The following is a 27,764-nucleotide window of genomic DNA, read 5'->3' as shown; positions in this document are numbered from 1 at the left end:
AGTTATTGCAAGCTGCAGTAAGTGCTATAAAACAAAGAAAGAGAAGAAAAAAATATCTCGTACATTACCCACTTTCTAGAACTGCCATGACACATTACGACACACGGGGTGGCCAAAGCAACAGAAATGTATTCTTTCATGTAATTCTGGAGGTGAAAATTTCAAAGTCAAGGTGTTGGCTGACCACGCTTCCCTCTGACAACTCTTGGTGGTCCTTGGTTTATTGTGGAATTGCTCCAATCTCTGCCTGTGGTCACACAGCATCCCTCCCTTTGTGGGTCTGTACATTGTCATCTTTCATCCATATAAGGACCCCATTCAATTAGGGCTCACCCTAGTCCAGCATAACCTCGTTTAATTTAACCAATAATATTTGCAGAGACTCTACTTTTTAAATAAGGTCTCATTCTAAGGTAGATCTACCTCATTCCAGGCAGATACAAATTTGGGGGAAACTTGTCAACTAACCCCATTCTACACACCAGGCGATAGCCACCAACTACCAGATACATGTCAGTCTGACTCTAACCCCTGCTTCCCTTTGGTCCTAATTTCCCTAAACTACCCATTGTCTAGCAACTTTCCCCTCTAAAGGACAGAAGCAAAACCTATAATACACCAGCTCAAAGCCCAGTCTTAGGAGCAAGCATGGGGCCTGATTCAGGCTTTCCTGGTCTCATTCTCCTTTTCCAAAGAATGACAGAATTCTCTCTTGCTTCGTAAAGTCATTGAGCAGATAAATGGAAATAAAGACTTGAGAACACATATATACTGCCCAGGTTGATAGCAAGTACTCAATAAATGATGGTTAGAAAATCCTTAATAAATATTCTTCATTTTTCAGGTGCATGAGGACTGGGTTCAGCTACTTGCTATGTTCCCATGTGTGCACACACCCCATGGGACTGCTCTGAGATTCCATGGTCTCATCTGAACATGGAAAGGACAGCTTTGCTCAGTTCTTGAGACAAGCTGATACCAAGGATAGTGCCTGGTACCTAACAGGTCCTGGGATATGACTGCTCCTGGGATTCTGGTTATTTAATATCATCCCCAGGCCTGAAAAAAGCTCTTCTATTTTCCAACAGATCCCAAGCATCTCCTGAAGGGTGGCCCCTTCAGAAGTCTGGGTGAGCCATGGACTATCATTGAACACTGGTTCTCAGACCCTTGTGTGAAGTCCTCAAGTCAGGTCAGCTTTGTAAGATTCCCTTAAGAACCTTTCAAAACAGATTCCCACCAGCTCTGCCCCAGTGTTCAGATTTGGTAGCTTGTGAGTTGTGTCACTAACACACCAACCCTGGGTGGCTACGGTGTACAGCTGGGTGGAGGAACAGTAGGAGTAGGGGACTTCCATAGTACCGGGCCTGATCTACCTGCCCCCATCCCCTCTACTTAGGAACTGCGAATACTCGTGTGATTGTTCAGAAACTGGAGCATTCACTGAAACCCAACCTGCAGTGGGTAGGGCCACTGAGGTTCCAAAGTCAGTACAGACAGCTGTGATGCTACTTGTGTGCCCTGCTCCTACTCTGCTTATGTGTCGATGCTGCTGCTGTTTGTAAGAGTAAAATTATCGGTGGGCCTAGCTAGACCCTCTATTTCTCTCTCTCCTCCCTCCCCGGCCCTTCTCTCTCTATCCCCTTCTTCCCTCCCCTTTGTGCCCTCTTTTTTTTTCTTTCTCTTGCTGTTATTATATTTTTTCCTCCTATATCTTCTGTGCTTACAACTATTCAGGAAAGCCAAGCTTGAATCTAATCTGTAGACATAGGTAATCCAAGCCTGGAGCCAGGGTGACAAGCCAGGAGGACATCATGCATCTGGCTTATGTCTTTGGGCCTACGTGACATGCTCCAAATCCATCTTTGTCAGAGGTCCCTGCATCAGCGGAGAGTTGCTGTTCACTTAGATATTTGAAGGGGAGTATCTGGTCTCCCCTTTGCCTGGTCTTATCTGTATGTATCTCTCCCAGTCCGGTGCCCTACGGGGTTGGGAGTAACAAGAGTAAGTTCAGAATGTTCTGGGATCCAGCTTTTGTTATTAATGTACTTAATATCACCAAAATCTTGCATCTCCTAACAGGTAACTGCTGTCTGAACAGCTCACAGGCATCCGTGACAAAGCTGCCAACACCCACCCTTCTCCCAGCTCAGGTCCTGAGAGAAGGGAAACCTCAGATACTGTCCCACACTCTGACCTCAGGCAGCAGCCCTGTCCTTCAGGGCCCCCACTGTGCTGGGAAGCTGGGCATCCACTCACCCGAGACATCTTTGCAGGTACGGGCCTGGGGGATTTTGTAAACACCCGAAAGCCGTCCCGTTATTCCACCTGAGCCTCGTGATAAACAACACGATTGCTTCCCAGGTGGATAAAACCGGGACTGGGAGAAAGTGGCAGGCCCACAGGGACGTGATCGGAGAGAACAGCAGAGCTGCCTGCCCCACACGTGCCTGCGTTGCCTCCATTCCAGTGGGCCGACCCTTTTAACCATTCCCAAAAGTTACGACTAAATTTTGACAGGAAAAAGGAAAATCCCCAAACCCAGATGAATATAGTGACACCTGGGACAGTCCACGTGGAATAAACAGGATTTTCACAGAAAATTGGCAGGTATCTCCTACCCCCTAAATCAGCAGTTCTCAACCTTCCTAATGCCACGATGTATTTTCATTGTTACAAAAGGGTCCCGACCCACAGGTTGAAGACCGCTGCCCTAAATGACAGTGAGCATTCCATGGCAAGTAAGATATACGTCAAGAAAATAATATGAAGGCACAGCTGAGGGAAACCGAACCCCAGTGGTATCCTCTGTTACAGGACGATGGCATAGCAGGGAGCAGGGACCTCCTACCAGCCGGGCTCCTTCTGAAGCTACACCCAAATGAGAGAAATGTGTTTGCACACAGGCCTGGAACTTTAACTTGAATTTGCAGCCAACAAAGGACAAATGCTCCCTTTTATAACAAAAGCGTCAGCGATAAAGTTTTCTTTCTGAGAGAATGCACCTCGTGTGATTTTGCTGAATGGCTTCTTTTCAAACCTCAGTGAGATTTCTTTGTACTTGTCCTTAAATATGTATTCTGAGTAATTAAGGTGAATTATCTTTTTTGCTCAAGGTGTACGCAGCAGTCAGGGATGAAAAGGAGTTTCTGTGAACTGCTTGAGGCTTGGATTCTCAGGTGGGGGTGCTGCTTCTCAAAGAAAACACCCTGGGTCTTGGGGAAGGTGGAGTCTAATGAGTCTCTCATCTGACCCCCTGAGAGAGGCAGCCAGCCTACTTACGGAATTAAGCAGGGTCAAACTAAGGGTCCTCAAGGGAGGTTTGACACAAAGGGGCTTTAGTGGGAAATCGTACTGGGTATGAACCCAGCCTTGGCCCCATGAAGAGTCTGGGCTTTGGGAAAAGTTACAAGGCTCCTGTGAGTCTCAGTTTTTAAAATCTACAAAATGAAAGCATTGAGACAGCCTAATACCGATGCTATGATGACCCGGTAAGATCCCTTCTGTAACGCATCTCACAGGTATTTGATTTTCAGTCTGCCTTATTACGCTCTTAAGAAGGCACAGGTGTAAGTACTAATGGTAAGCCTGAAGATGTTGTGGTTGTCATGAGCATGTTTAAATACATTGTTGTGTGTCCATAACAACAGCCACAGAGACAGCAGAGACAAAGCAGTCAACCGTCACTGAATGTGCCCTTGAAGCCTGGCACCAGGCTCAGAACTTTGCAATCAATGACCGGCACTGTTCTCCCCAGTACCCTCTGTGGTAAGTACTTTATTGCCCTAATTTTATAGCTGACGATAAACAACACAGAACAGTTATGTGTACGATCCAAGTCTCGCACGGGTAGGACGTGAAGGAGCCTGGATCGGAACTCCGGCAATCTGTAGGGAGCCCGCTCTCCCAGCAGTCACCCACATGGTGTCACGGGGCATCAATTTAAAATACCCCAAGTAATTAAAAATATTGCTACAATCAGAGACCAAGGAGTTGCCAGTGAGGGTGACAGGTCTGAAGAAAACAAAATGGTATAAGAGGTGAATCAACATGGCAAGCTTGGGGGACAGCGGTGGAGACAGAGGTTAGAAGCATCCCCCCACAGCCAAGGCACTTGCCTGGCTGAGCATGGACCATGAGAAAACAAGAAATCAGCAAAGTAGCAAAAACAATGACATACGTGCTAATAACAGAAATAATGGCAGCTGGAATGTATGGAGCGCCTTCTACGCTTCAGGGCTTACTGGGATTCAGTAGCTTCCCCAGAGTCATGCGGTGAATAAGCAGCAGCATTGGGATTTGAACCCAGGAATTCCCAGCTCCAAGGAGCTGCCTTTTCTATAACGGAGAAATAAGCCAGTGTGGGGAAGGAGTTGCCCTTTATCTCTTCTTATCCATCTGCATTAAATTCCTACAGTTCTGATAAAGAGTTCACTCCCACCTTTCATCTCCTGACCCCTATTTGAAGCTGTGCTAAGGGAGGCAGGTGTACTAAGCTGGGTGCTATCATGGGCTCAGTCTCCAGGCAGTGGGCCCTTTGAAGCTGGACACAATCTCAGCGTCCTCATCTCTGTATTGTGCCTCATCTTGGTAACCAATGCCTGGGGGCACTGCCACTGTATAAATGACTGAAAGTCATCCATTTAAATGTGGTACTTTGGGTAGTCCAATTTGTAAATACATAAAGAAAATAAAAACTATACACAAAGCATCTGCTGAGGTCAGTTGATATATTATATTATCTCTTGCTTTGAATCACACAGCTACAACACAACAAAGACAGGATTCCACCTAGGCCTCCCAGATGTCCAAAAATATACACTTTATACTTGATCCTACTTCTGCCTGTAAGAAGAGAGTCCTAATTGGGCGGAAGGATGGGGGAGGCTGCCCTGAGAATACACAGAGATGGACTTGTGGCTTTGCACTCTTGCCGCTCCCAGAATGCTGCTCCCTCTCATGCCCTCCTTCATTCTTCTTCTCTCTCAACCTAACGTGTGTTTGCTTCAAAATACATCATGGTGGATTGAAGTTGGTTCCACATTCTTTGCCACCTCTCCTGGGGAAAGTTTGAATCTGGGAGGACTCTATGGCTTTCTTTAACCAACAAATGGAGGCTGAAGTAACACTGAGTAAATGTCCAGGCTGAGCTTTCCAAGATTTGTGGCTTTTATTTTCATTTCTTGAGATGCTTCCTTTTGGAATTCAGCTACCATGTAAGGTGTATGCTGTGAGGACACCCATAGAAGAAGTCTGACTAACAGAGACAACCATGCTGTGAAAAAGCCCAAGCTAGCCAAGTGGAGGCGGCGGGGGTGGTGGGGCATATAGACAATCACCAACATCCAGACATCTGAGGGAAGCCTTGGGACTTCCTGCCCAGTTCAGCCACCAGCTGAAATGTACCTAACTGATGTGTATGGTAAACCTCACCCCAATTCCTGAAGCAGGAACAACTGTGAGCAGATAAAAATGGTGGCTGTTTCAAGTCCTTACGTTTGTGGTAGCTCGTTAGGCACTGACACGTAACTAAAACAAATACTACAATGTATAATGATTTAAGTCCGTAATTACTTGCTTCAGTCTCACTCTTATATGAACATAAACTTTCTGAGGGCAGAAACTACATCTATTTTTGTCTATTCCTGAATCCCCAGTGCCTTAACAAATAATAGCAAATACTCAAGAAATAACTTTGAAAGCATGATCTGCCACTAAATAATAACAACACTGTATGAAGTAATAGTAGTAACAACTGGGTAGGGGTAAGTTGAGGTAGCAAATATGGTGGTCATCACAGAAATAGTAAGCACTGAGACTATGTTGGGCTAAGGGGGCTCCATGGGGAGCAATGCTATGGCTGAAGGCAGAGGCATTAACCCAGGGTCTTCTTGATAGGGAGAGGCCAAATGGAAACACACACAAACACACATACCGCTGGGGTGCAGGCAGAAGATACCCTTTCTCAGCAACCCCCCACTCTCACATGCTCTGCAGCATCTTGGTTCTTCTCTGTAGGATGTGCATCCCTCCAGGGCACTCAGGACTCTCTTCCTCTCTCAATCTCAAGGTCTAAGGCACAGCTGATGGCTCAGCGGGTGTCTCCCTTCATTTCTTAGTCTTCCTGGGCACGGACAATGTCTGACTCATCTCTGTTTTCCAGTAAGAACCTGGCACACAGTAGGTGTTGATAAATGTTTTCTGAACTAAATGTAATTGGGATCAATGCCCAAAAAGCAGATTCTCTCATTTCCATTGTTTAAAAATACCATGGATTTCCCCTCATGCATTATGTATGACAGAAATTAATTTATCCAGAACTGTTTTCCAATGTACAATTTCCAAAGGCTCTAGTCTGAATTCAACTGCAGCAAGGTAGGGATGGGGGATTATGTCTGGTTAGTCTCTGGCTCTCGTGTTAATCCCAGACACCATTCCTGAAGTGGACACAAGGATAACAGCCTGGGGTGAAACTGTGTCAGAAGCTAGCATTGCCTGATTCCTACTTTCCTAGACAAGGATGCATCTTTCCGCAGTCTCCCTGCCCCACACTTAATGGCTTTTCCATTCTTATAACTCCTTAGAAAAAAAAGTGTCAGGAGAAAAAGTATAAAGTTGTGGGTATTAGTTGAGGTTGAAGAGACCTTACTAAGTCAGACTTACCAGTGATGTGACCTCAAGAAAGCCACCAAGTTGTGCTGACTCTCCAAGCCTTAGTTTCCTCACTGTAAGAAAAGGATCATCACATCTGCACTCAATGGCCATTCTAAGAATTAAATTAGGACTATTTGATCCCAAATTAGACACATGTGTACATGTGTTTATTTTGCATATTACAATGCAAACTAGGGATTTGCCAGATTTCCTAGTCATTTAATAATCACTCCTATCCATTTCCCAGACCAGACTACTGTGTGTGGACATCTCTTATCTGAACCATTGTTAATACCTTACTAACTATTCATTCTGCCACCATCCAACCTCATTATTCCTTTCTTCCAATCCATATTACACACAGCAGTGAGATCATTCCTAAAATGATTATATGGAACTCTCTTGTTTAAAACCCTCCAAAGGCCACTCACTGTACAAAGGATGATAGGAAATCCCCCCATTGGTCCTACAAGAACTCACATGAGTGTTTTTTACTGCCTATTTATCCTAAACTTGGGCCATCTTCTCCCTGTCCCTCAGCGCAGCCACACTGACATTCTTTTACCTGGATATATCAAATTCCCTTCTGCCACTGGGGTAATAGTAACTGGTTAACAACCAGCTGTCCAGAAAATGAAAGAAAAAAAGCCCTGACTCGGAGCATTGCCCATGCCCATGGTGTAAATACTCTCTCCATGGACATATCAAGCTACTAACATGACACCCCTGTATACAACTGGCAATGACAAGCCAGAAGGAGTTCACCCTGACACACCACTGCATCTTGCTTCTGCATCTGTTGCCCCTACATTCCCCCCTTTCCTGGATATCCTTCATTTACTGTTAATTTACAAGTCACTTAGTCAAAGAAGTCTCATTGACTCTTCACCCTGATTTGTGGCCCCCATTACTTGTTTTCATAGAACTCCATTACCTTTTCTTTGTAAAACTTTTCACAAATACAATTGTAATCAACCTTCCATGTCCACAGTTCTTCATCTGTGGATTTAACCAACCAGACTGAAAATACAATGTTTTCATATTTCCGTGAGCTGTAGAATATGGTGGATATGGAGGGATGACTGTGTTTAATTGTGAGCATGTTTTGTGTTTGTATCCTGTTTTATAGCCGATTATAAGCTACTTACAGGAGAATCTATATCTGTCTTATTCACCATTACACCTCCAAGACCTTGCCCTGTGCCTCTCAAATACTAGGGACCCAAGAACTATTCATGAATAAATAAATCATACTCAGTTTGTGAGTATCTCTCTTGTCCTAGGCTGAGTATTTAAGAATAAAACAGATGAACAAGGCAGAGTGGCATCTCTGGGGGACTTACAGTTTTATACTAAAAATTAAACTGTAAACTATTACGACTTTGTTGGCTATGCCTTTAATAGATTGATGTATGTGTGACGCATAGTAGGAGTTCAATAAATATTTTCTGGATGCCAAAAAAGGTGAATATTCACTCACACATAAAATGGAGAGGTAGCTCTGGTCTGGGGACAGCATTAGGAAAGAGGTCACACACATACAGATTTGACAGAATCTCTGAAAAAGGCAATTACAGGAGATACTCAGAATTTAGTTCCAGCATGGAAGGCCTCCCTTTTTTTCCCTCTCTCTAGATTCCTTTCTGATGCCATCTAGCCCAGTTCATATTCAAAGTATGTTGACATATCAAAAAATGCTTGCATCTCTCACCTGCAACACTCAGGGAGATGTCTGGGAACTTGGTTGACCAACATGTAAAAACGATGTGACTCGATTGCTCATATCGATGAAAACCTAAGTGTCTGTGAAGTCAGATTCTAAGCGCCCCAAAACAGAAAGGGCCTGTGAGCCCAGCAGCCCTGGATGGCCCAGGGAAATGATGGGAAATTCAATTTCAGCAGGGCTGTTTGCAAAGTAATCCAATACATTACGGTGTGTGCATTATTATTGTATTCTATTGAGTAATATCACATTTAAGGAGATTTCATAGCATCATAGCCATGCACAAGGGAATATAAAAGCGGTTAATAAAAGAGAGAAGTACAATTTCCCTTCAATGTTAGTTATCCTCCTATTATACTTGGAATAATAATCAGAGGTCCACTTAGCCTGACTTGGGAAGTAACAGATCTGTAATTACCTCGTGTCTACGGCGTCATTACAAGGGCTCAGCCCCAGCGTCAGGACACTGAATCCTCAGGGGGCCTACAGAGCTCACTCCCTGAGCCAGAGAAGGGCAATTGCAGGGCTTTCTAAAACCACACACACACATCAGGGTGACTGGAGATGCATCTGCAGCTCAAAGTAGACTCTACACTAGAATTAAGCATCTGCATCTTGTTCACTGGATTTCCCCCCTGCTATGGGTGGGTATTCTTCTATCCTGAGTCCTCATATTGGAAAGGAAACACATCATTTCCCCATCCCACCCTTAGTTCTCCCCCTGCTTAGCCTGATGAAAATCAATTCTCTGAATATTTGATGAGAACAACGGAAACTGCTTTAATGACTTCGCCCCAAATGACTACCAGTGGCTCGCACTGAGCCTTCAGAGATCAGTTACTCCAGCTACAGGAGAAGTGATCCTACGTTTGGGCCCCAGAGATGGACGTCAATAGCCTATTTTAGTTGAGTTCTGGTCCTGCTACCTGTGCCTACCTGTTTAAAGAGTTGCCACCACGCATTGAAAGAGTGATGTGAGTTCCGTGTCCATTGCTTCCTGGTGTCACCGTTTAGGAAAGGTTCTATCACCTTTCTGAGCCTCTGTTTTCCGTTCTATAAAGTGAGGGTAACACTACCTCTCCATTAGGTTTAGAATTAATGGACTCAAGTCATGAAGACACTGCCCAACACCACTAGACTTGACCTGTTAATAGTAACCACTGTGGAGTTCACTCTTTGACCTCAGAAGAATGTAACATTTGCTAATCTTGTTTGGGTTGAAATCAGGCCAGTATAAATGGTTCTAACTTACCATCGTTCAACTTAAGACTTTTCTACTTTACAATAGTGCAAAACCCAGAAGTATTCAGCAGAAACTGGATTTCAAGTACTGTTCGTTTGTGGCTTTCCGTACAATAGTCAATAAATCACAGGATAATAAATAATTTTATTATAACATAGGCTTTCTGTTGGAGTGTTTTGCCCACCTGTAGTCTCAGAATGTGCTCTGAGCACATTTAAGGGAGGCTATGGTAAGCTCAGCTGTTTGGTAGGTGTATTAAATGCATTTCAACTTGCAACATTTTCAATTTATAACCATCTTATTGGGACATACCCCATCCTAAATCAGAAAACATCTGCAGGGACGTAAGTGATATTCAGCAGTAAGGTACGTAGCACTGTTTTCTAGAATAAGTTCATGAACTTAATTGTCTGACCTTAAATTCCCTGCCTCCCACTTGTTCCCAACTTCTATCTCCTAGAGTCAAGGAGACGTTTCTGGGGTTCACCCCCTCAATCTACCCCATCCGCTGTCCTCTCTTTCCTTTTGTGTAACCACCAGATGAATGTCACCGGAGACACTGCCTCGAAGCCGAGGCAACTCCTGGCATAATTGCTATAACCCAACTCCCACTTACAAGCCAATTAGAGGGAAAAAGGGGGGCAACCCCCACCTCCTGTCATTGGAGCACTGCCACCACCACTGCTTTTCTTTGGGGAAAAAAAAAGGTAGTTAATTTCTCCCCCTAAAAAAGGCCAGGGAACAATCTATTTAAATTATAGTGTTACGATGTGAAGCAAAGATGCAGAAGTCAAATACAATTTGGGTTATAATTAGCGATTTCCTTGTAGCAAGTATCTCTGGGAAATCCAGGCTTCCTCTTATCAGCTTCCAAAACGGTTTGAAGCCCCCTTCACTCCATGGGCCACTGGATGCCACTGTGAGAGGGGCAGGTTGGGGTGGGAGGGGTGTGTGTGGGTCCTTGGTTTTATAAACTGAGGCAGTTCAGAGCTATATAGAATTAATTATAGGACTGTTAAGGTATTTGTTAGGATATGATCATGATTGAAACTATTAGCAGTAATTATTACTTACTTAAGTAAACTACAGGCAGGGAAATCACAGAGTGGGTTTGACATCCACCAGGTCTACCTCTGCAGTCACTGAACCCCTGTGCCTCAGTTTCCTCCTCTGTAATTTCAGCCTCATCCCGTCTATTCCAGGTGAAGGCAGGGCACACCAGCACGCCTGGTGCACAGAAGACCGCAGCATGGCGTGGGTAAGAGGGTGGCTCTGCCCTTATCTATTTCATGACCTTGAACAATACACTTTCTCTATCCTCTGGTTTTGTCACCTGGGTAATAAGGGGTTACTTCTGGTCCCTCCCTCTCTGGATGCCGTGAAGATGCCATCAGGGCACCTTTAGGAAGCTTGTTGTGCCTCTGCAGGGGCACCTGCCGTGCTCCCTGGTGCTAGTTCTCCTCAGTCCACACTTTAATGACAGTTGCTTCCTCTTTCTTCTCTTCCTTTCAGTCTCAGAAATTTTTATTTGATTCCCCTATCTTCCGGCAGAATGCACACTCCACACTGCTTCCTTTTAAAGACCAAAGTAGCCCATATTGTTTGAATTGGATACACACATTTATCTCACCCCACCCCCCTTTACAGGAAAACTGCCTTTTTACTTCCAAAACAAGCTTTCAACCCTTAAGCCTTCAAACGACATTGGTCCTCCTGGTCTGGGTTTTTGGAGCTGTACAGTCTGAAAACCTTAGTTTACTAGAGAAAGAACTTGCCCGTATAACTTCCATCCCAAGGACACTGAGATCACATAAAAGTCAGGTCCTCAAGCCCAGGTACGTTCTGTTCCTGATGCCAGAGAGATGGCTTCTTTTCTCAGTGGTAATGACCTTCTCTCTGGAGCCCAGAAGTCAGAAAGCCCATGAAAGTCTCTGTGGGAAACACCACATTGCTTGGCTCGCCTGCCTCCTGAGAGTCTGGTTTCCTTCCACAGGAGGCAGAACCCAGCCTAGTGCACCTGCAGGGCTCGTGCAGCGATCGACCTGGCTCTGTGTCAAAGCTCTACAATGTGCCAATTTGGCAGGCTGCAAATTCCTTCTGGATGCAAAGGTAGAAACCCAGACCCCCTCGTTGGAGCATCCTGACCCAGGGCCTGGGGCTGGCAGGAACACCTAAAAGCACTGAATTTGCACAGTCCCAGAAGCCATAAGTGTAAGTTAAACAAAATGAAGACCTTCTCTTGAAGTCTGGAAGTCTTTGTGAGAATAAGGTCCACTGGTGGCTGAAATCTCTGGCTAGAAAACAAATGAGGCCAGTGAAGTGCAATGGAGTCTCATATTGTACGGCTTAACACGCTCCTAAAAGCATGTCATCCGACCTTTGTTTATTTCAACACAGAGATAACCCTGGGTAAGTGGGTTTTGAAAACCGCTACAGAATCCAGGAGATTATAAAAGGACTGTCAGATCAAGCTCCCTACCCAGAGAAGGACATGGTGCAAGGGAGATTCTCTTGAAGGACAGCCCTATTCTGGGTTCTACTGTGACATGGGGTGACTTGGGCAGGTCACTGTCTTGCTTTGTGCCTCAGTACCACTCCCGAATGAAGCAGGCAGGCAAGATGGTCATTCCCAGCTCTAACATTCCACGAATCTCTGCACTGTCACACTGAAGCATCCAAGCTGTCTCTTTTATAAACCTGAGATATAGAGCCCATCAAAGTGTTAAAGTTCCTAATTTTATTTCAGGTGTCATGAGCTCAGTACCTTCAGTGGCTAAGCAGACAGGCAGATAATAACAGTGAATAAAACAAAAGGACATACAAAATTCCAAATTGCTGCTTATGCTTGAGAAGTAAAAAAACTCAAGAGATGTTATAATAACTGTTCAGAAAGCCAAAATTGCAATGATTGGATAGGCGGACCATATGTTCTCAGACCTACTGGGTCCCCATCAAAGGGTTACATGGCTTTGTTCATAACTTTATAATCCCTTTATTAATGGCGTAAACTATTTATTTTACCTGTATCTCTAAAATGAACTGATCACTTTTCAATGTGCATGTTATTTGCCTGGATCTGAGAGTATTTGAGTTTCCAATCTCTGACCTCTGTGACCTTTTTACATACATGCAACGCAATGGAAAAGGTTAGACAAGGTGAATTCTTTGGCTCCTTCCACTTCTAACACTCCACGGGTCTGGCTGAACCATTTATGAATCCTCTGTTAACAGAGATTAGCCAACTTCTTCCTCTAGTTTGAATTCAAAAAGGGCACATAATTTCTAGATACTCACTACAAACCTAAAGAGTGTATACCCACAAATTAAGGGTACAGAATGATGGCTAATGAGTGGCCCAAATATTGCCCACAAAATGAATTAATGCCTGGTTCTAAGTTTATTTAAAAACAAACAATAGTGTGATTTTTGGTCTTCTGGATGTATACCTAGTAGAGGAATTGTAGGATTGAATGGCAGGTCTATTTTTAGTTCTCTAAGTGTTCTCCAAACCTCGTTCCAAAGCGTACATATTAGTTTGCATTCCCACCAGCAGTTGAGAAGTGTTCCCTTTTCTCCACATCCACGCCAACATCTCTGGTTTGGGGATTTTGTGATATGGGCTAATCTTACTGGAGTGAGATGATATCTCAAAGTAGTTTTGATTTGCATTTCTCTGATGATTAAGGATGATATATATCCAGAGGACCAAAAATCACACTATAACGAAGATATTTGTACCAGAATATTTATTGCAGCCCAATTCGTAATTGCTAAATCATGGAAGAAGCCCAAGTGCCCATTGACCCATGAATGGATCAATAAATTGTGGTATATGTACACCATGGGATATTATTCAGCCTTAAAGAAAGATGGAGACTTTACCTCCTTCATGTTTACATGGATGGAGCTGGAACATATTCTTCTTAGCAAAGTATCTCAAGAATGGAAGAAAAATTATCCAATGTACTCAGCCCTATGATGAAACCAATTTATAGCTTTCATATGAAAGCTATAACCCAATTATAGCCCAAGAATATGGGGAAAGGGGAAAGGGAGGGGAGGGGAGGAAGGAAGAGGGGCGGAGGGGGAGAGGGAGGGCAATTGGTGGGACCACATCTATGGTGCATGTTACAAGAGTACATGTGAAACTTACTAAATGTAGAATATAAATGTCTTAACACAATAACAAAGAAAATGTCATGAAGGAGGTGTTAACCAGCTTGATGAAAATATTTCAAATCGTTATAACCAGCACATTGTACCCCATGGCTGCATTAATGTACATAGCTATGATTTAATTAAAAACACACAGATAAACAACAGGCCATGTTAGAGGTTCACACCTATAATTCTAGCACTCTGGGTTGCCAAGGCAGGTGGATCTCTTGAGCTCAAGGAGTTCAAGACCAGCCTGATCAAGAGCGAGACCTCATCTCTACTAAAAATAGAAAAATTAACCGGACATTGTGGCAGATGCCTGTAGTCCCATCTACTCAACAGACTGAGACAGGAGGATGGATTGAGCCCAAGAATTTGAGGCTGTCAGCTATGATGACACTAGGGCATTCTACCTAAGGCAATAGAGTGAGACTCTGTCTCAAATAAAAAAAAAAGCAGCAGCAAATAAATAAAATAAAATAAACCCTGACAAATGAGGCTATGCCCCATGCAAAGGTAATTAGATTCTTCAAATATCTAATTAAATCCTTTGTATATAGCTCATCGACAGTTGGCTTCATTTTCAAACTATCTAATCATTATTCCAACCATTTAAAATTACACTGTGTGTTAATACTCACTCAAAGACTAACAACTTAATCAAAGATAGACAGGCTGCTTAGTCATCCTGAGAGGGTAAGTTGACAACAATAAATACAGGTATGAATAAGCACAAAGCACCTAGTTGCAGGGAAGGTCATGGTGAAACTTTTCAGATGGCTGCAAGACTTGTGATGGAAATTTGTCAATGAAGTCCCCCCAAGGACATGGTAAATCAAACCCTTAGAATATGCCTCATCTTTCCTCATTTAGCAAAAGCAAGATGTCCTCAGGCCTTACAAATATTTCCAGTCATTTATTTCTCTAATACATTGTACCTTGCTTGCCCATGACCTAGACTTAGGTCAACAAACAGCTTGTACCGATCAGTTGTACTCAAAACACAAATGATTGAAAACTGTTTGCCTATAAATAATTAAATATGAAAATTACTTTTAAAATAAATCCGGGAATTTGAGCCTGAGCTTGACTCTTAACACAGAAAATTTTGCAATTCTTAGGAAGGATTTATTCTCTGGTAAAAGAAAAAGTAATATGAAGAACGCAAGACCAAGGAGCCCACTCTTGCTTTCTCATTATGGATAATGTAATTTTATCCTGACGATAATGGTCGATCTGGTAGACTGTTTACTAAGTGCCTATCACGGTGAGAATCCTTCACTGATACTATGTTATTAGATCTTCACAGCTATTGCTAAGTCTCACATACAGAAAGGAAACAACTGAGGTGCAGAGAGGTTATGCACCATGCCTGTGGTCCCACTCTGGGCTAGAACTGGAACTCCCAGGTCTATACCTGGGTTCTACTCTGCTTGTCTTGATAATACACGAGGATATTTATCCAGTGCCAGTTTTGACCTAGTATGAGAACCTGCAGTGCTGCCAGAATTGAAGGCTCAAGTCCCAGACCTATAAAAGAACATCAGGCACATGGATCTTTGATGCTTGGAGCCCTGCTGCTCCCTGCAGACTTATCCTGAGTTGGAACCAGTCATGTCTTTTAGTTCCTCAGGACTGGACACTCTTTGGTGGACATGGTCTTAAGAACAGTAACATGACCCTGGTATTGGGTAATAATCAAGGCCTTAATTTATCCTGAAAGCCAAGGGCCATTTGTTCCAAATAACATACAGAGAGGCAGAAACAGAATACACAATACACGGGCTCATCAGGAAACAAGAGACAGGACCCGCATCTTCAAATTAAATGTGAATCTTAGGAAAATAGAACTGGTATTGACAAAACAGCTCAGCCACACTGTCATCTGAAAAGACAATTTTGAAGCCACCGAAACATGTTATTGGAGTTTGCTCAAGGCACAGGTCTCAAACAAGGGCACACTCTAAGTCTGTAATATTGCACACGCTCGGGTCTGCTGGGGCCTTCCCTGGGGCTGAACTGAGTAATTCCCACACAAAGCGTTCCTTTCCGCAATAGCAATCTATTCCAGGAGGAAGCCAGTGTGGCTGGGCATGCCTGGGGATGCCTCCTGGACTTCTAACCCTTCATCATTTTGGTTTTGAGTCTGACACGCCTGGTTTTGAGCTCCAGTCCCTATCTATCAGCCACAATGACCTTCAATAAGTTACTTGGCACAGATTCTGAACCATTCACATGGAGTGATAACACTTCATGTGTGCATTTTTTTTTTTTTTTTTAGGATGGAGGAGAGTTAAAATCAGTTGAAACTGTGCATGTAAAGTGCTTAAAATATAGTCTGACATTTACTGAACAAAAATTATAATTTTCGGAAGTCTAATTTCTTGCCTCCCCTTTCGATGTACCTCCTTCCCCTATTTTTAGAGATGGCATCATCCTATGATTTTGTCCAACTTTCAATGTACGTATGTGAGGCTGAAATCCTCCACAGAGGAAAGGCCTTCTTGGGTCCTGTGATCCATCTGATAGTTGTTTAGGGAAGTGGAAGGGGGTTTGAGGACAGGCTGCAGGGGATGACGGGAATGGTAGATGGACTAAGAGCCGAGAGGTCTGACCACCAGTTTGAGATCCTCCAGCCGGTATAAGGCGGAACAGAAAGTGAAATCCCGACAAATCTGTAGGTGAGGTGCTTAACTGGCCTGCTTATCTATGTTAGAGCGCAGGGGTGATGAACGCAGCCATGGAGGGAATCGTAGAACTCTTGCCCTGACCTCAGACACTGGTCAGGTGAGCCCTTGGCCAAGAAATCGTCTAGGGCAGTGGTTCTCAACCTTCCTAATGCCGCGGCTAATTTAATACAGTTTCTGTGGATCGCGACCCACAGGTTGAGAACCACTGTTCTAGGGGATGTGGAGTGAGGATCTCGACTAATCGCCCCCAAACGCGTGATATGCTTAGCCTCTTTGTCTTTTTATTTCCCCCAGTGTAAAATGAGGGTGTTGCTGGGGGTGCTAATACCATTTGAAAGGTGTGGTGTGAAAACAAAACAACGCTCAGCATGATCTGTGGACCAACGCAGGCCTCAGTCAGTGACCGCACACTTTGAGGTTTCCTCCCCCTGACGCCAGACAACTTTTAGAATATAGCAGAACCTCCACAGCTGGCCACCTCCCTACACTGACTACCTCCTTAAATTGCTCTAATTTTCATAGACCAGACATCACCACATGTACACACAGTCGGCCTAATTCCTCATGTTGAATATTTTGTTACAGTCCCACCGGGTGGTCAACTTACAGATTTCCTACTGTACTTTCATTTGTAAAAAAAGGGATGGCCACAGCCAATCACACACAGTCTGAATGGCCACGGGCCAAGAGCTTGGCCAGCACACTTTGTTGGGCAAGGGTGTGGATAGTCTCAGAGACTGTGCACAAGGGTGCAGATTGGTGCAAATTCCTTGCAGGTAATTATCAACCTCTGTATTTTAACCATTCCTACAAAGAGACACTCAGAGACGGGCAGCAACATTTCTTTCCAGCTCCTTACGAAAGCCTCATGGGGAATCCCACCACTGCAAAATGAAACCAAGCAGCAACCTAAATCCCATTAGTGGGATACCTCTATACCTAAGAATGCACACAAACAGGAAAAAGAGTGAGTCTATACCCAAAATGCAATGCAGAGTGATGTCGCAGAGGGCACCAAAGCAGGTGCATGGGAGAATTCAGTCCTGTTATTTGGAGAGTGAAACTAGGGAGAACTTAGATTGAATTAGAGGCAGATGATGGAGAGAAGCAGACATATGCTTGCATTTGCATAAAACACTTCTAGAAGGAAATACAAGGGATTAGTAGCTGTTATTTCTGACACACATGAAGAACTGAGGTTGTGAATGTTAGGAAATTTTAGTTTTTATTCTATGTCCTTTTACAATGCTTGACTTTTTAAACCACGTGCCTAAATTGCTTTAATAACAATAATAATAAATATAGCTCATTAATAAAAAAGAATGTACTGAAAATGTTTTCCCCACACTTTAGCTATTTAATTGACTTCAACCCCAGAGCTAGCATGCAAAGGGTTAAAAACAGGATATCATCATCAAGAGATTTCTTATCTTCCTAAAATTATTAATGAGATCTCAAGACACAGTTACCATTCCAGTGGGAAGCCTCTGATGTCAAAGAAAGAACCTGGCTCCTTGGATAGCCCCTCTCCCTATTAGGGAGAGCCCAGAGCCCAGGGACCCAGCTCGGGCACCCACCTTCTTTATCTCATCAGGGCTCAGAGCTAGTGGGAAGGTGGTAGGAGCCTTTGAAACAGACTGCAGAGGAGTTTAAAAATAGAAGTTAAGTTGCTATTGGAGATACATGGAGAATTCACCACTTGCAAATCTCTAATTATAATATGTCAAGAGTAAAATACCTTGTCAGGAGCAGGATCTAATATAATACAGTATTGGCTCCGTCAGCACAGTGATCCATGATGTGTTTGGAGGCCTACATTAAATAGAAATTCAGCAGAAAAAATGTCCTGCAGGGACTCATCTCAGCCCGTGGGGAACGGAAAGGATGACCCGGTACATCTTTTCTGTCTGGATTTTACTTAGCTCTGGGTGCATTCTGCTTCTCTTTTACAGATTCTTCACTTTGTGTTAAATCATGTGCATATATTAGATGTTCTTGGAGCCCAACAGATGGATGGATGTTTTCTCTTACCGAAAAGCACTTAGTTTCCCAAAGAAGTAATGGCCTCTACAGTGCCCTCAGAATGACATTAAGCCCCATGGATGATAGCAAGGATATCAAAGTCATTCCAGGTACCCCCCTTACCTTGTGGGGAATGACTCAGGTGTTCTCCCAACGGTAACTTTCTGTATTAAATCAAGGCTGTGTATTCAGTGTTGGGAGAACCACAATTCTGGCCCACTCTGAGGTTAGATTCCTTCTAGGCCAAAGCCAGAAATTGCAGTGAAGGGAAGGCATGCCTGGTAATGGCCTGAAAACCCAGGGAGAACTAGAGGTCAGCTCATCATGGAACATGTGCTGATTCAGAGCAGGACAAGACAACTAAGAACTGGGTCATAAATAGAAGCTGCAGCTTATTATTAATTATTATTATTATTATTTTTGATCAAAGAGAGAGAAGAAATATATACATATTGTGATCACCTACAGCAGAAGACCAGATTCTTGCCCTTCCCCAAGAGCAGTTAAGAGTTTAAGTATAAAAACTTCCTGCAGAATCAGTCACAAAGCCCACCTGGCTGTCTTTTCTTAAAGTGCCTATAAGAGCATGCACCATTCAAACAGAGGAGGTGCTAGCCAGCACCCCCACCCAGGCACTCTCCAAACTAAGGCACCCCCCGCCACTCCAATAATCTAGGTATAGTCTGAGGAAGATCCCTGATAGGTCTGTCCAAAGTCAGAAATCTTTCCTTTGTTTCCAAAGGCCCCTTCTCCCGCTGTCCTTAGATAACAACAAAATCGAATGACCACCTCAATTTATCTCCCAAAACTTCAGAAGTTCACTGAATCCTCACACATTTATTCTCCCTTCTCTGTTTCAAAACTGAAGTGCTTCCAAATGTTCTTAGCAGCTTTATTTTGAATGACCCAAAACAGAAAACGACTCGAATACCTGGGTACAGATAAACAGACATAAACAGGTCTGTCCACACAGTGGAGTCGTGCTCAGGAAAAGACAGGACAGATGCAGCAATCCAGATGAATCTCAAAATGACTTTTCTTTGCAGCTGAGTAGCACTTCACGGAGTACAGGTACCATATTTCATCAGACCGCTCACGTACTGATGAATGGTTTGTTCCCACATCTTTGCAATTATGACCTGTGCTGCTATATTCCACGGACTACTACTCAGCCGTAAAAGGGTGATCTAGTATCTGTTGTAACAACCTGTACAGAAATGGAGACAACTCTTCTATGAGAAGTTATCAGGAGAAAGGAAGAACACATACCACGTGGGGAGGTGGGCGCGTTGGGGAAACTCACACCTAACTGGGGCAAGGCACATATTCTAGGTGAAGGCCACGCTTAGACAACATGGACGTGAAATGTACAAAAGCAAATTATATAACGAAAATATGTGTACCCCTGTGACATTCTAGAAAAAAGATGACGCTGAGTAAAAGGAACTCAACAAAAAGAGCATAAAGGTTTGATGTCAGCGACCAAACTTCTAGGATCCACTAACTCAACTACAGTGAAAAGCGCAGGGACTGAGGCAGAAGAAGGGGAAGGGAAGATGACAAGTGGCAAGGGAAGACTTTGGGACGACAGAGATGTCCCCTACCTTGACCATGACAATGGTTCCACATGTATGTTTGTAAAAACTCACCAAACTGCACATGTCAAATATGCAGGTTAGTGTCTGTCAACATGGCTATAAAAATGTTTCTTTTTTTCCTGGACTGTCTATCTGAATATCCTTAGCCCTGCTTCTTTTTATCTCCTACAAGACACGTTGTCCCCTTCTTTCCCTACGTCTGTTTCCTGTCCCCACTGTATCCCTGTAGGGACACTGCCACAGCCTAAATCAATTGCCCTACAAACTGCTTTCGCCCACCTCCTTGCTCCTTGGCTGCCGTTACGATGGGCAGTGGGCCTGCGTCACTGCAGGGCACCCACTTATCTCTCGACTCCTGGCTCCTCGGCATCTCCCCCCACTCCCCTAGCAAAAACCGCTTTCTCTCAGGCTCTCAGAGATGCCAAACCACCAGCTTCCATGTCTTCTTGGGTATAGCCTTCAGGCCCCTATGGTCCCACACGTCCCTGGTGGGACCTCCAGTCCAAATATCCGACTAATGCCTTAACCTGTGGCTCCTCTTCCTCCAAACCTCATCCCTGAGCATCCTCCAGGGCTCTGGGCTTGACTCTGCCTTCATTCCTGCACTTGGCAATCAGGGCAAGCCTCTCCACGGAATGCCCCACCGACTATGTTAGCTCTGCCTACTTTCATCTACTCTTTAGTGAGTTGCTAAAGGCAGCTGTCATCCATGATGCCGGTGAAATGATCCCCCTTCCATGTGTTTGGGTAGGAAGCTCCTCTGTGACCCCAAGGCGGAGGCACTCACCCTCGGCCTCAGCCACTGAACAAAGACACCATCGCATATGACAGCGAGAGGGTGATGCCCAGGGCTTCCACGGGCCTATCCCAGAGCCTGTCAGGGAGCTGCTGATTATGATGACGAGAGCCTGACCCTGCCTCTGGAGAATGGAGGTGAGCACGGAGAAGCAGAGATGGATCCTTTGGTGAGCACAGAGAAGCAGAGATGGATTCCAGATGCATGCGTGCCAAGGAGCAAGCTGCTTCTAAAGTGAGCCCCCCTCCTGGACCCCTTGCTTTACGAGCCAACACATTTCCTGCTGAGTTTTTAATTCCATATAAACAGAAGACTCTAACGATGATTCTGAGGCAGACCCTCCGCCAGTGTCTTCTCCTTCCATCATCACAGTACATAAAAGCTGTGAAAACCTTTGCTCCGGAATTTGGCACATTATTATAATTAACAGAACACATACCCCATATTCTCCAGTGGACCTAAAGCTCTCCAAGGGAAGAGAGCTTGTCGGCACGGCGTTTAATCTCGCTGCGGAGCCCGGGGCATGGTGGACACCCAACACGCCATTTAAATTTAATTGTGTTGATCTCTAAAGTGTTCTTTTTGCGGGATGAGGATGTTGAGTGTCTCAGCTCCCCAACTGGATTAAGAATTCCTTTGAGCGAGGCGTCATTAACTCTTTCTTTTTACATCTCATTTCATAACACTTCTGGCTTAAACTCTTTTTAATGGCTTCCCGCTTCTGCTAACTTGGAATTCCAGCTCTTTATTGCACCCACCTCACCTGCATGATATTAAATCTCTGCTAATTGCTTCTAGTTCCTCCTTTTGCCCCCAGAACACCTGATCCCCCTTCACCATGCCCCACATGTACTGGTCTGGTCTTGGGGCTTGGAAGGAGCTGAGATATTTTTAAATGTAGGACCTTCAACCTTGGTATTTCCTTTGCCTGAAATGCACTGTCTTCTCACCTTAAATTTTATCTCCTTGAAGAAATGTCCCCAGACCACCTGTTTGCAGGCAGCACCTGTTCTTTTTTGACCTTCTCAAGACAGCCGTGTTTTCCTTAAGAACGTCTATCACACTTGGTGGTTGGGGAGCTGTTTGCCATATTCTCTCTCTCTCTGCCCCTCCAACCAAGGTACAAGAAGGAATGATCATGTCTCTTGGTTCATCTGTGTCACCCAATATAAGTCCTTATGCATGTTTAATAAATATTTGCAAATGAATGAATCTCTCATAGTCATTACCTTGATAAATAATGTCTAATTGAACTTTATTTATTTTGAAGATAGCTTACCCAGACAGCATTACCATTGGTTATCACAATATAATCAGCAAACTATGAACAATACCATCACCACCACCAGGTAGTCAACTCAAAAATAAACACCTGCTAACCCAGCAAACCCATTCAATAGAACTATCCCTAAGGTCAAAAACAATAAACACATAGTAACCCGGCAGACCTGTTCAATAGAACCATCTCTAAGGTACACCATCCAGACACAAAAGGCCACAGCAGCACCCCTCACAAGAGCCCAAAGGTGGAAACAACTCAAATACCCATCAGCAGATGAACACAACCTCATCAAGAGGACTATCAGGTGGCACATTCAACAGGAATGAGCCTGACAATATTATTCTAAGAGCTAGACACCAAAGGCCACGGATAAAGCAGTTGCCCGGTTGTCAAGGGAGCAGGAAGGGAGAGTCTGCTCAACGGGTATAGGGTTTCCTTTTGGGGTAGTGAGAATGTTCTGAAACTAGAGAATGGCGCTGATTGCACTATATGGTGAATGTGCCAAATGTTACTGAATGGTGTATGTTAAAGGGGTTAAAATGGCAAACTTCATGTTATATGTATTTTACCAAGGTGAATTTAAAAAGGAGATTGCAATTAAAAATGTCACAATGGATACAAGTTTTTAAAATCTTCAAAGCTAGCCTTGAAATAAGGTGCCAAGTAGCAAAGTTAGGCAGGGGTTACTTTTCCTATAGGAATTATATCATGGTTCAAACTCAAGCACTTTTTCTCAAATACTGGTTTGCAAGATGCCTGAGGGCAGAGGGCAGAGACAGAATAGCCTTGCAGCTAAAAAATGTTCTAGACTAGAAGATTGTTGTGCACAAGCTTCTAAAGATGTCTGGAGAACAAGGTTTCCCAGTGTGCGGTCCATATAGATGTTTAGATACTTTTGATTTTTTTTCCTTCTTGAGACCTAGTCTTACTTTGTCACCTTAGGTGAGTGCTATGGCATCATCGTAGCTCATAGCAACCTCAAACTCCCGGGATTCAAGTGATCCTCTTGCCTCAGCCTTCCCAGTAGCTGGGACTCAGGCATGTACCACCATGGACAGCTAGTTTTTTTTTTTTTTTATTTTTAGTAGAGATGAGGTCTCACTCTTGCTCAGGCTTGTCTTGAACTCCTGAGTTCATGCAATCCTCCTGCCTCCACTCCCCCCAGAGTGCTAGAATTACAGGCTTGAGCCAGCATGCCCAGCCAGGTGTGGCTGTTTTAGACAATATGCACACAATTACTGCTTAATTAATTTTAATATAATTATTTTTGTTCAGGGCTATCGTTGATTAATGGCCAATAACAAACACTAGCTCTTGCATACGGTGATGACAAAATATTTATGATGTTTGCTTGCTTGTTTTTAATCCATTCTCATGCAATAAAATTTGCTTTTTGTTGTATAAATTTGTATCACCTTCACCATTAAGATAGAGAAGAACTCTACTCTTACCCACCAAAATGCAATGCTGCGCCTTTGAAGTTCACACTTCTCCCTACTCTGGTCCATCAACCAAGAGGAAGGAACGAGGGACAGACACAGTGATATGGGTGGATCTCCAATGCATTAGGCTACGTTAAGCAGGCTGGGCTCAGAGAGTTGGGGTGGTGATGAGGAATAGCTACAAATGGGCACAGGCTGTGCAGTAAGGGTGATGGAAAAGTTTTGAAATTGGATTTAGGGGATGGCCGCACAATTCTGCAGATATACTGAAAATCAGTGCACACCTAAAAGAGGTGAATTTTATGGTATGTAAATCATAACTCCGTAGGGATGTGGAAAAAAAAAAAAAAAAAACCTCAAAGATCCCATTGGGATGGCATTCTGAAAAAAGCAAAACTATCCAGAAAATAGATGGATGTTTCCCTAACAAACAAACGTAGTTCACAAAAAGTGTGTCGATTTAAAGATACAGTAGGAAAGAACGCAGATAGATGAGGCCAACTTTGGGAAGTGGTGTGGAGAGGATGGTCTTAGGGGCTGATTTGGCCCCAGAGGCCAGAGTCCTTGGCAGGGGCAGGTGCACTGCCCTCAGTGTCCTCCCCAGGACTGGAGACACCCGTGTGCCTTGGAGAATGTGCCCCTCACCGCGCAGCCCGCACATCCTCCCGGCCCCCAGGAGAAAGCGCCCACTTACTGTGGCGGTGCCGGAGACGGTCTGCGCGCTGGTGTCCGCCGGGCTCTGCTCGGAGTGGGGCTGGGCGGGAGGGTACAGGTTTAACGTGTGCTCAGGAACGGTGGTCTGGCCTGTGTACTCTGGCGCAGGGTGGGGATGAGGGGCCGTGTACTCCGCGGGGATGCCGTTCTGCGGGGGAGCGAACTGAGCCGAAGCGTAAGGCTGAGCCATTGTGTCAGGGGCAGCTGCGGCTTCTTGGTTACCCTGGAAAATCCGCAAAGTAGAGAGGAGAGGAAACCGTGAGTAGGCACAAAGCGGGTCCTTAGCCCTCAGCCCCGTGACTGCCCTTCCCTGGACACGTCCTAGGGGCCAACATAGCACCTCCAGCCTGAGACGGACCAATCCCAGGTCACAGTCACCAGAGTGGTGAGGAAGCAGTAACCACATGGACCCCATTTGACAGATGCAGTGACGGAGGCCCACAAGGATAAAGTTACCTTCCCCCCAGTCTCCCAGCCTAACAGTCAGAGGCTATGAGGATCTGTGTCCTGCTGTATTGGATTTTTCTGGCAGATCCTTTTTATTTTATTTGGTTCCCATTCTGGAAGCTATGAGCATGCAGTTGTCCACAGTGACAGCAGAACCTTGTTTTGATACTTGAAGTGCCAAGAGAGATTAAATGGAACGGGTATGTCTTGAGAGGAGAGACAATTTATCTAACCATTTGAATTTAATCAAAGTTTTATGTGACTTGGCTCACATAATGGGATACGGGAGAGGCCTTTTAATGGTCCTAATGTGTGTGTGTGTGTATTTGTGTGTGTGAGGCATGTTCCAGTGCCAACATGAGGAAGCCAGGGAAAATTCTGGGCCTAATTAGCACAAAGATGGCCCTCTGTGATATCCTCATTTTAAACATTTCTGAAAAATATTGGACTTAACTCAGCTCATTGGTCACTGCCTCCCCACCCCCAACCCCATGTCTGTTACTATCATTATTATTATTATTATTTACAAGCATGGAGCATTACATAACAACTCACTCCTCTGATTTAGGCTAAACATGTATTATGTTAATTACAGTCAATTAAAAAAGAATTTTAAGACACACAACAGAAACCCGAATTCAAATGCTTCCATTTCAGGAAGCATCAATCTCTCTTTCCACCACTGCCCCCCACCCTACCATCCTACAGACACACACAGGAAGCAGAAATTGTAAGCCAAATGTCTGAATTTTCTGTGGTCTCAGGAGGGGGCAGGGAGGGAGGAGGGAGAGAGGGGGAGAGAGAGGGAGAGAGAGAGAGAGAGAGAGAGAGAAAGAGAGAGACAAGGCTTAGCAATTAAGCACACCGCAAAGCTGCTTCTCCCATTGTCTGTGGTCAATTAGATGTGACTGTAGCCCTCACAGAACGATACCAGGGTAAAAATGATACAAGCGCCCCCATCTCCTCAGTCCCGGCCACCAGCACTGCTTCCTCTAGAGCATTTTGAGCACAGAAGCAGCATGATGACAGGAGGTGGGGAGAAAAGTTGGTTCTCAGAGGAGCACGTGGAGCTGGTGCATTTGTTTAGAGGGGACCTTAATTAGAATGTTACAGATGACACTTGGAAGGCAACTGAGCTTAGGATAAGTTTAAACGTTTTACAAGGGAAAACATTCCCATCAGGCTTTCGCCTCCTCCAGACGACTTTCTCCAAATGTCTGCGCCATTGGAAGCAGAAGTGCACAAGCGTTTCTTTCTCCTTTGGTAACATTTCCCCATTTCCTTCTCCTTTTTTGTAACATTTTCCCATTTCTTTCTCTTTTTGTAACGTTTTCCCCATAGCAATGGGGGTGTGCTAGACAGGAAGATGTAACCCGGTCTGTCTTTGGGAGGCCACAGACTGTTATTGCGGGTCAGTCTCCACTCCTGGTTTTTCAAGGACAATACTCCAGATTCCTTTGGGGGGTAGGGGGAGTCCCACTGTCTGCGCTTTTTAGATACAGTTATCTGACATCAGCCCGTCCAATAAGAAGGTTTCATTGCCATGCTCAGGAATTTGGGGTCATGCCCATAAACCTGGCGAGTCTGTGAGTTACGCCCTAGTCACACACCAGTGTGTCCCTGTCACGTGGCGATTTTGCTGTAGTTTGGGGGAAGAAGTTCTCTTTCCACTGTGATTGGCAGCTATAAAAAGAAAGTAAGCCTGGATTTGCCAAGAACTCTGTAGGCAGAGGACCTGCCTACAGGTAAAGCCAAGCCAGAGGAAAAGGAAGCCAAAAAAACCGAGAAAGACAGAGGGATCAGTTGGGTCTCGGTGACGTTCCCTGAAGTCTCAGATCCCACTTTACCTGCAGTTAGTAACGCCCCTGTTTGTTTTGGTTACACAAATCAGAAAATGTCTTATTTTTAACAGCTTTGTTGAAATATCACTAACATAAAAATTATATGTAGGGAAGGCATATAATTTGATGTTGTGATATGTGTATACATTGTGAAATGACCACATTGCAGGTGGCTAATGCATCGATCACTTCTGCGTGGCTGCCGTCTGGGTGTGTATGCACGTGCGTGTGCAGCGAGGTTTAATTTAAGATCTATCCTTTTAGCATATTTCAAGTACACAATGCAGTATTTTTAACTCACATCCTCATGCTGCACTTACTTATTCATCTTGCAAAACAGAGACTTTGTAGCCTTGTCTTACTTTAAGCTGGGTTTTCTGTTGCTTAAAACCAAAAGGGTCTTCACCAATAAGAAAAAAAAAAATTCTCTGCTGTTTTACAACTAGTACTTTTTCTTTCTCTAGGGTATTCAAAGAACACATCCTTGTGTTCAAAAATTCTAGTGATGCCACTTTCCTATGGCTGACCAGGAGCCCCACAAATGTTGGGATGTTAAGAACTGTCCAAAGGGAAATCCTGGGCTCCAGGATTGGCTTCTGCCCAAAGGTCTGTTCCCGTCTCCTTCCTCTTCCACCTGGCCCACCTCTGAACTGAGAGGTAGACCCGGGACCACTCCAGGTACAAACAGTCGCAGGAAGGTTTTCATTACTGCAGAGCAATCTCAGGAAGAATGACCAACGCTTCTAAGCTCCTGCAAAAGAGCAAGGGCTCCCTGCAAGGGTCTGATCTCTCTGTACTGAGCAGAGAAGCGACCTGCCCTCAAGAAGCTGAGGTCATTTGAGGAAGAAGGTGGTCCAGCCTCTCAACTCCATCATGTCGTCACTTTCAATGCCCCCCTCTGATGGAAAAGGCTCCGTTCTTCTGCCTTGCTTAGCTGGTCCCTGCTTCTTCTGGAGAGCCCCCTCCCCAGCGAGCCTTCATTGATATTCCAGTCAGTTGCCCATCCGCTGTGCCCCGCCACAGCTGGTGGCCAAAGCTCACAGAACTCCAAGCATTGCCATCGTCTGTCTATCCATGAGCCCCCTGACGGTAGGACACAGTGGACGCTCCCCGCCCCATCTCCAGGCTACAGCAGCAGCACACTAGCTACAAGG

The 27,764-nt window shown here is 44.5% G+C and overlaps 1 protein-coding gene across 10 annotated transcripts in view; it reads right to left on the bottom strand.

Annotated features, from left to right (window-relative positions):
* RBFOX1 (RNA binding fox-1 homolog 1) overlaps window positions 1–27,764 on the bottom strand; it is a 1,537,420-nt gene that overhangs the window by 152,645 nt on the left and 1,357,011 nt on the right. For all 10 annotated transcript variants that reach the window (XM_012805709.1, XM_012805714.1, XM_012805707.1 and 7 more), the window contains one exon: window positions 24,303–24,545. In XM_012805709.1, coding sequence (XP_012661163.1) covers window positions 24,303–24,545 — 243 coding nt within the window. The remainder of the gene's footprint in view (window positions 1–24,302; window positions 24,546–27,764) is intronic.

Source organism: Otolemur garnettii, unplaced genomic scaffold (assembly GCF_000181295.1).
Source record: "Otolemur garnettii isolate 467f Iridium unplaced genomic scaffold, OtoGar3 scaffold00044, whole genome shotgun sequence".
NCBI classification, from domain to species: domain Eukaryota; kingdom Metazoa; phylum Chordata; class Mammalia; order Primates; family Galagidae; genus Otolemur; species Otolemur garnettii.
The sequence above is the reverse complement of the archived record's forward strand: the minus strand, read 5'-3'. Positions and strand labels throughout refer to the sequence as shown.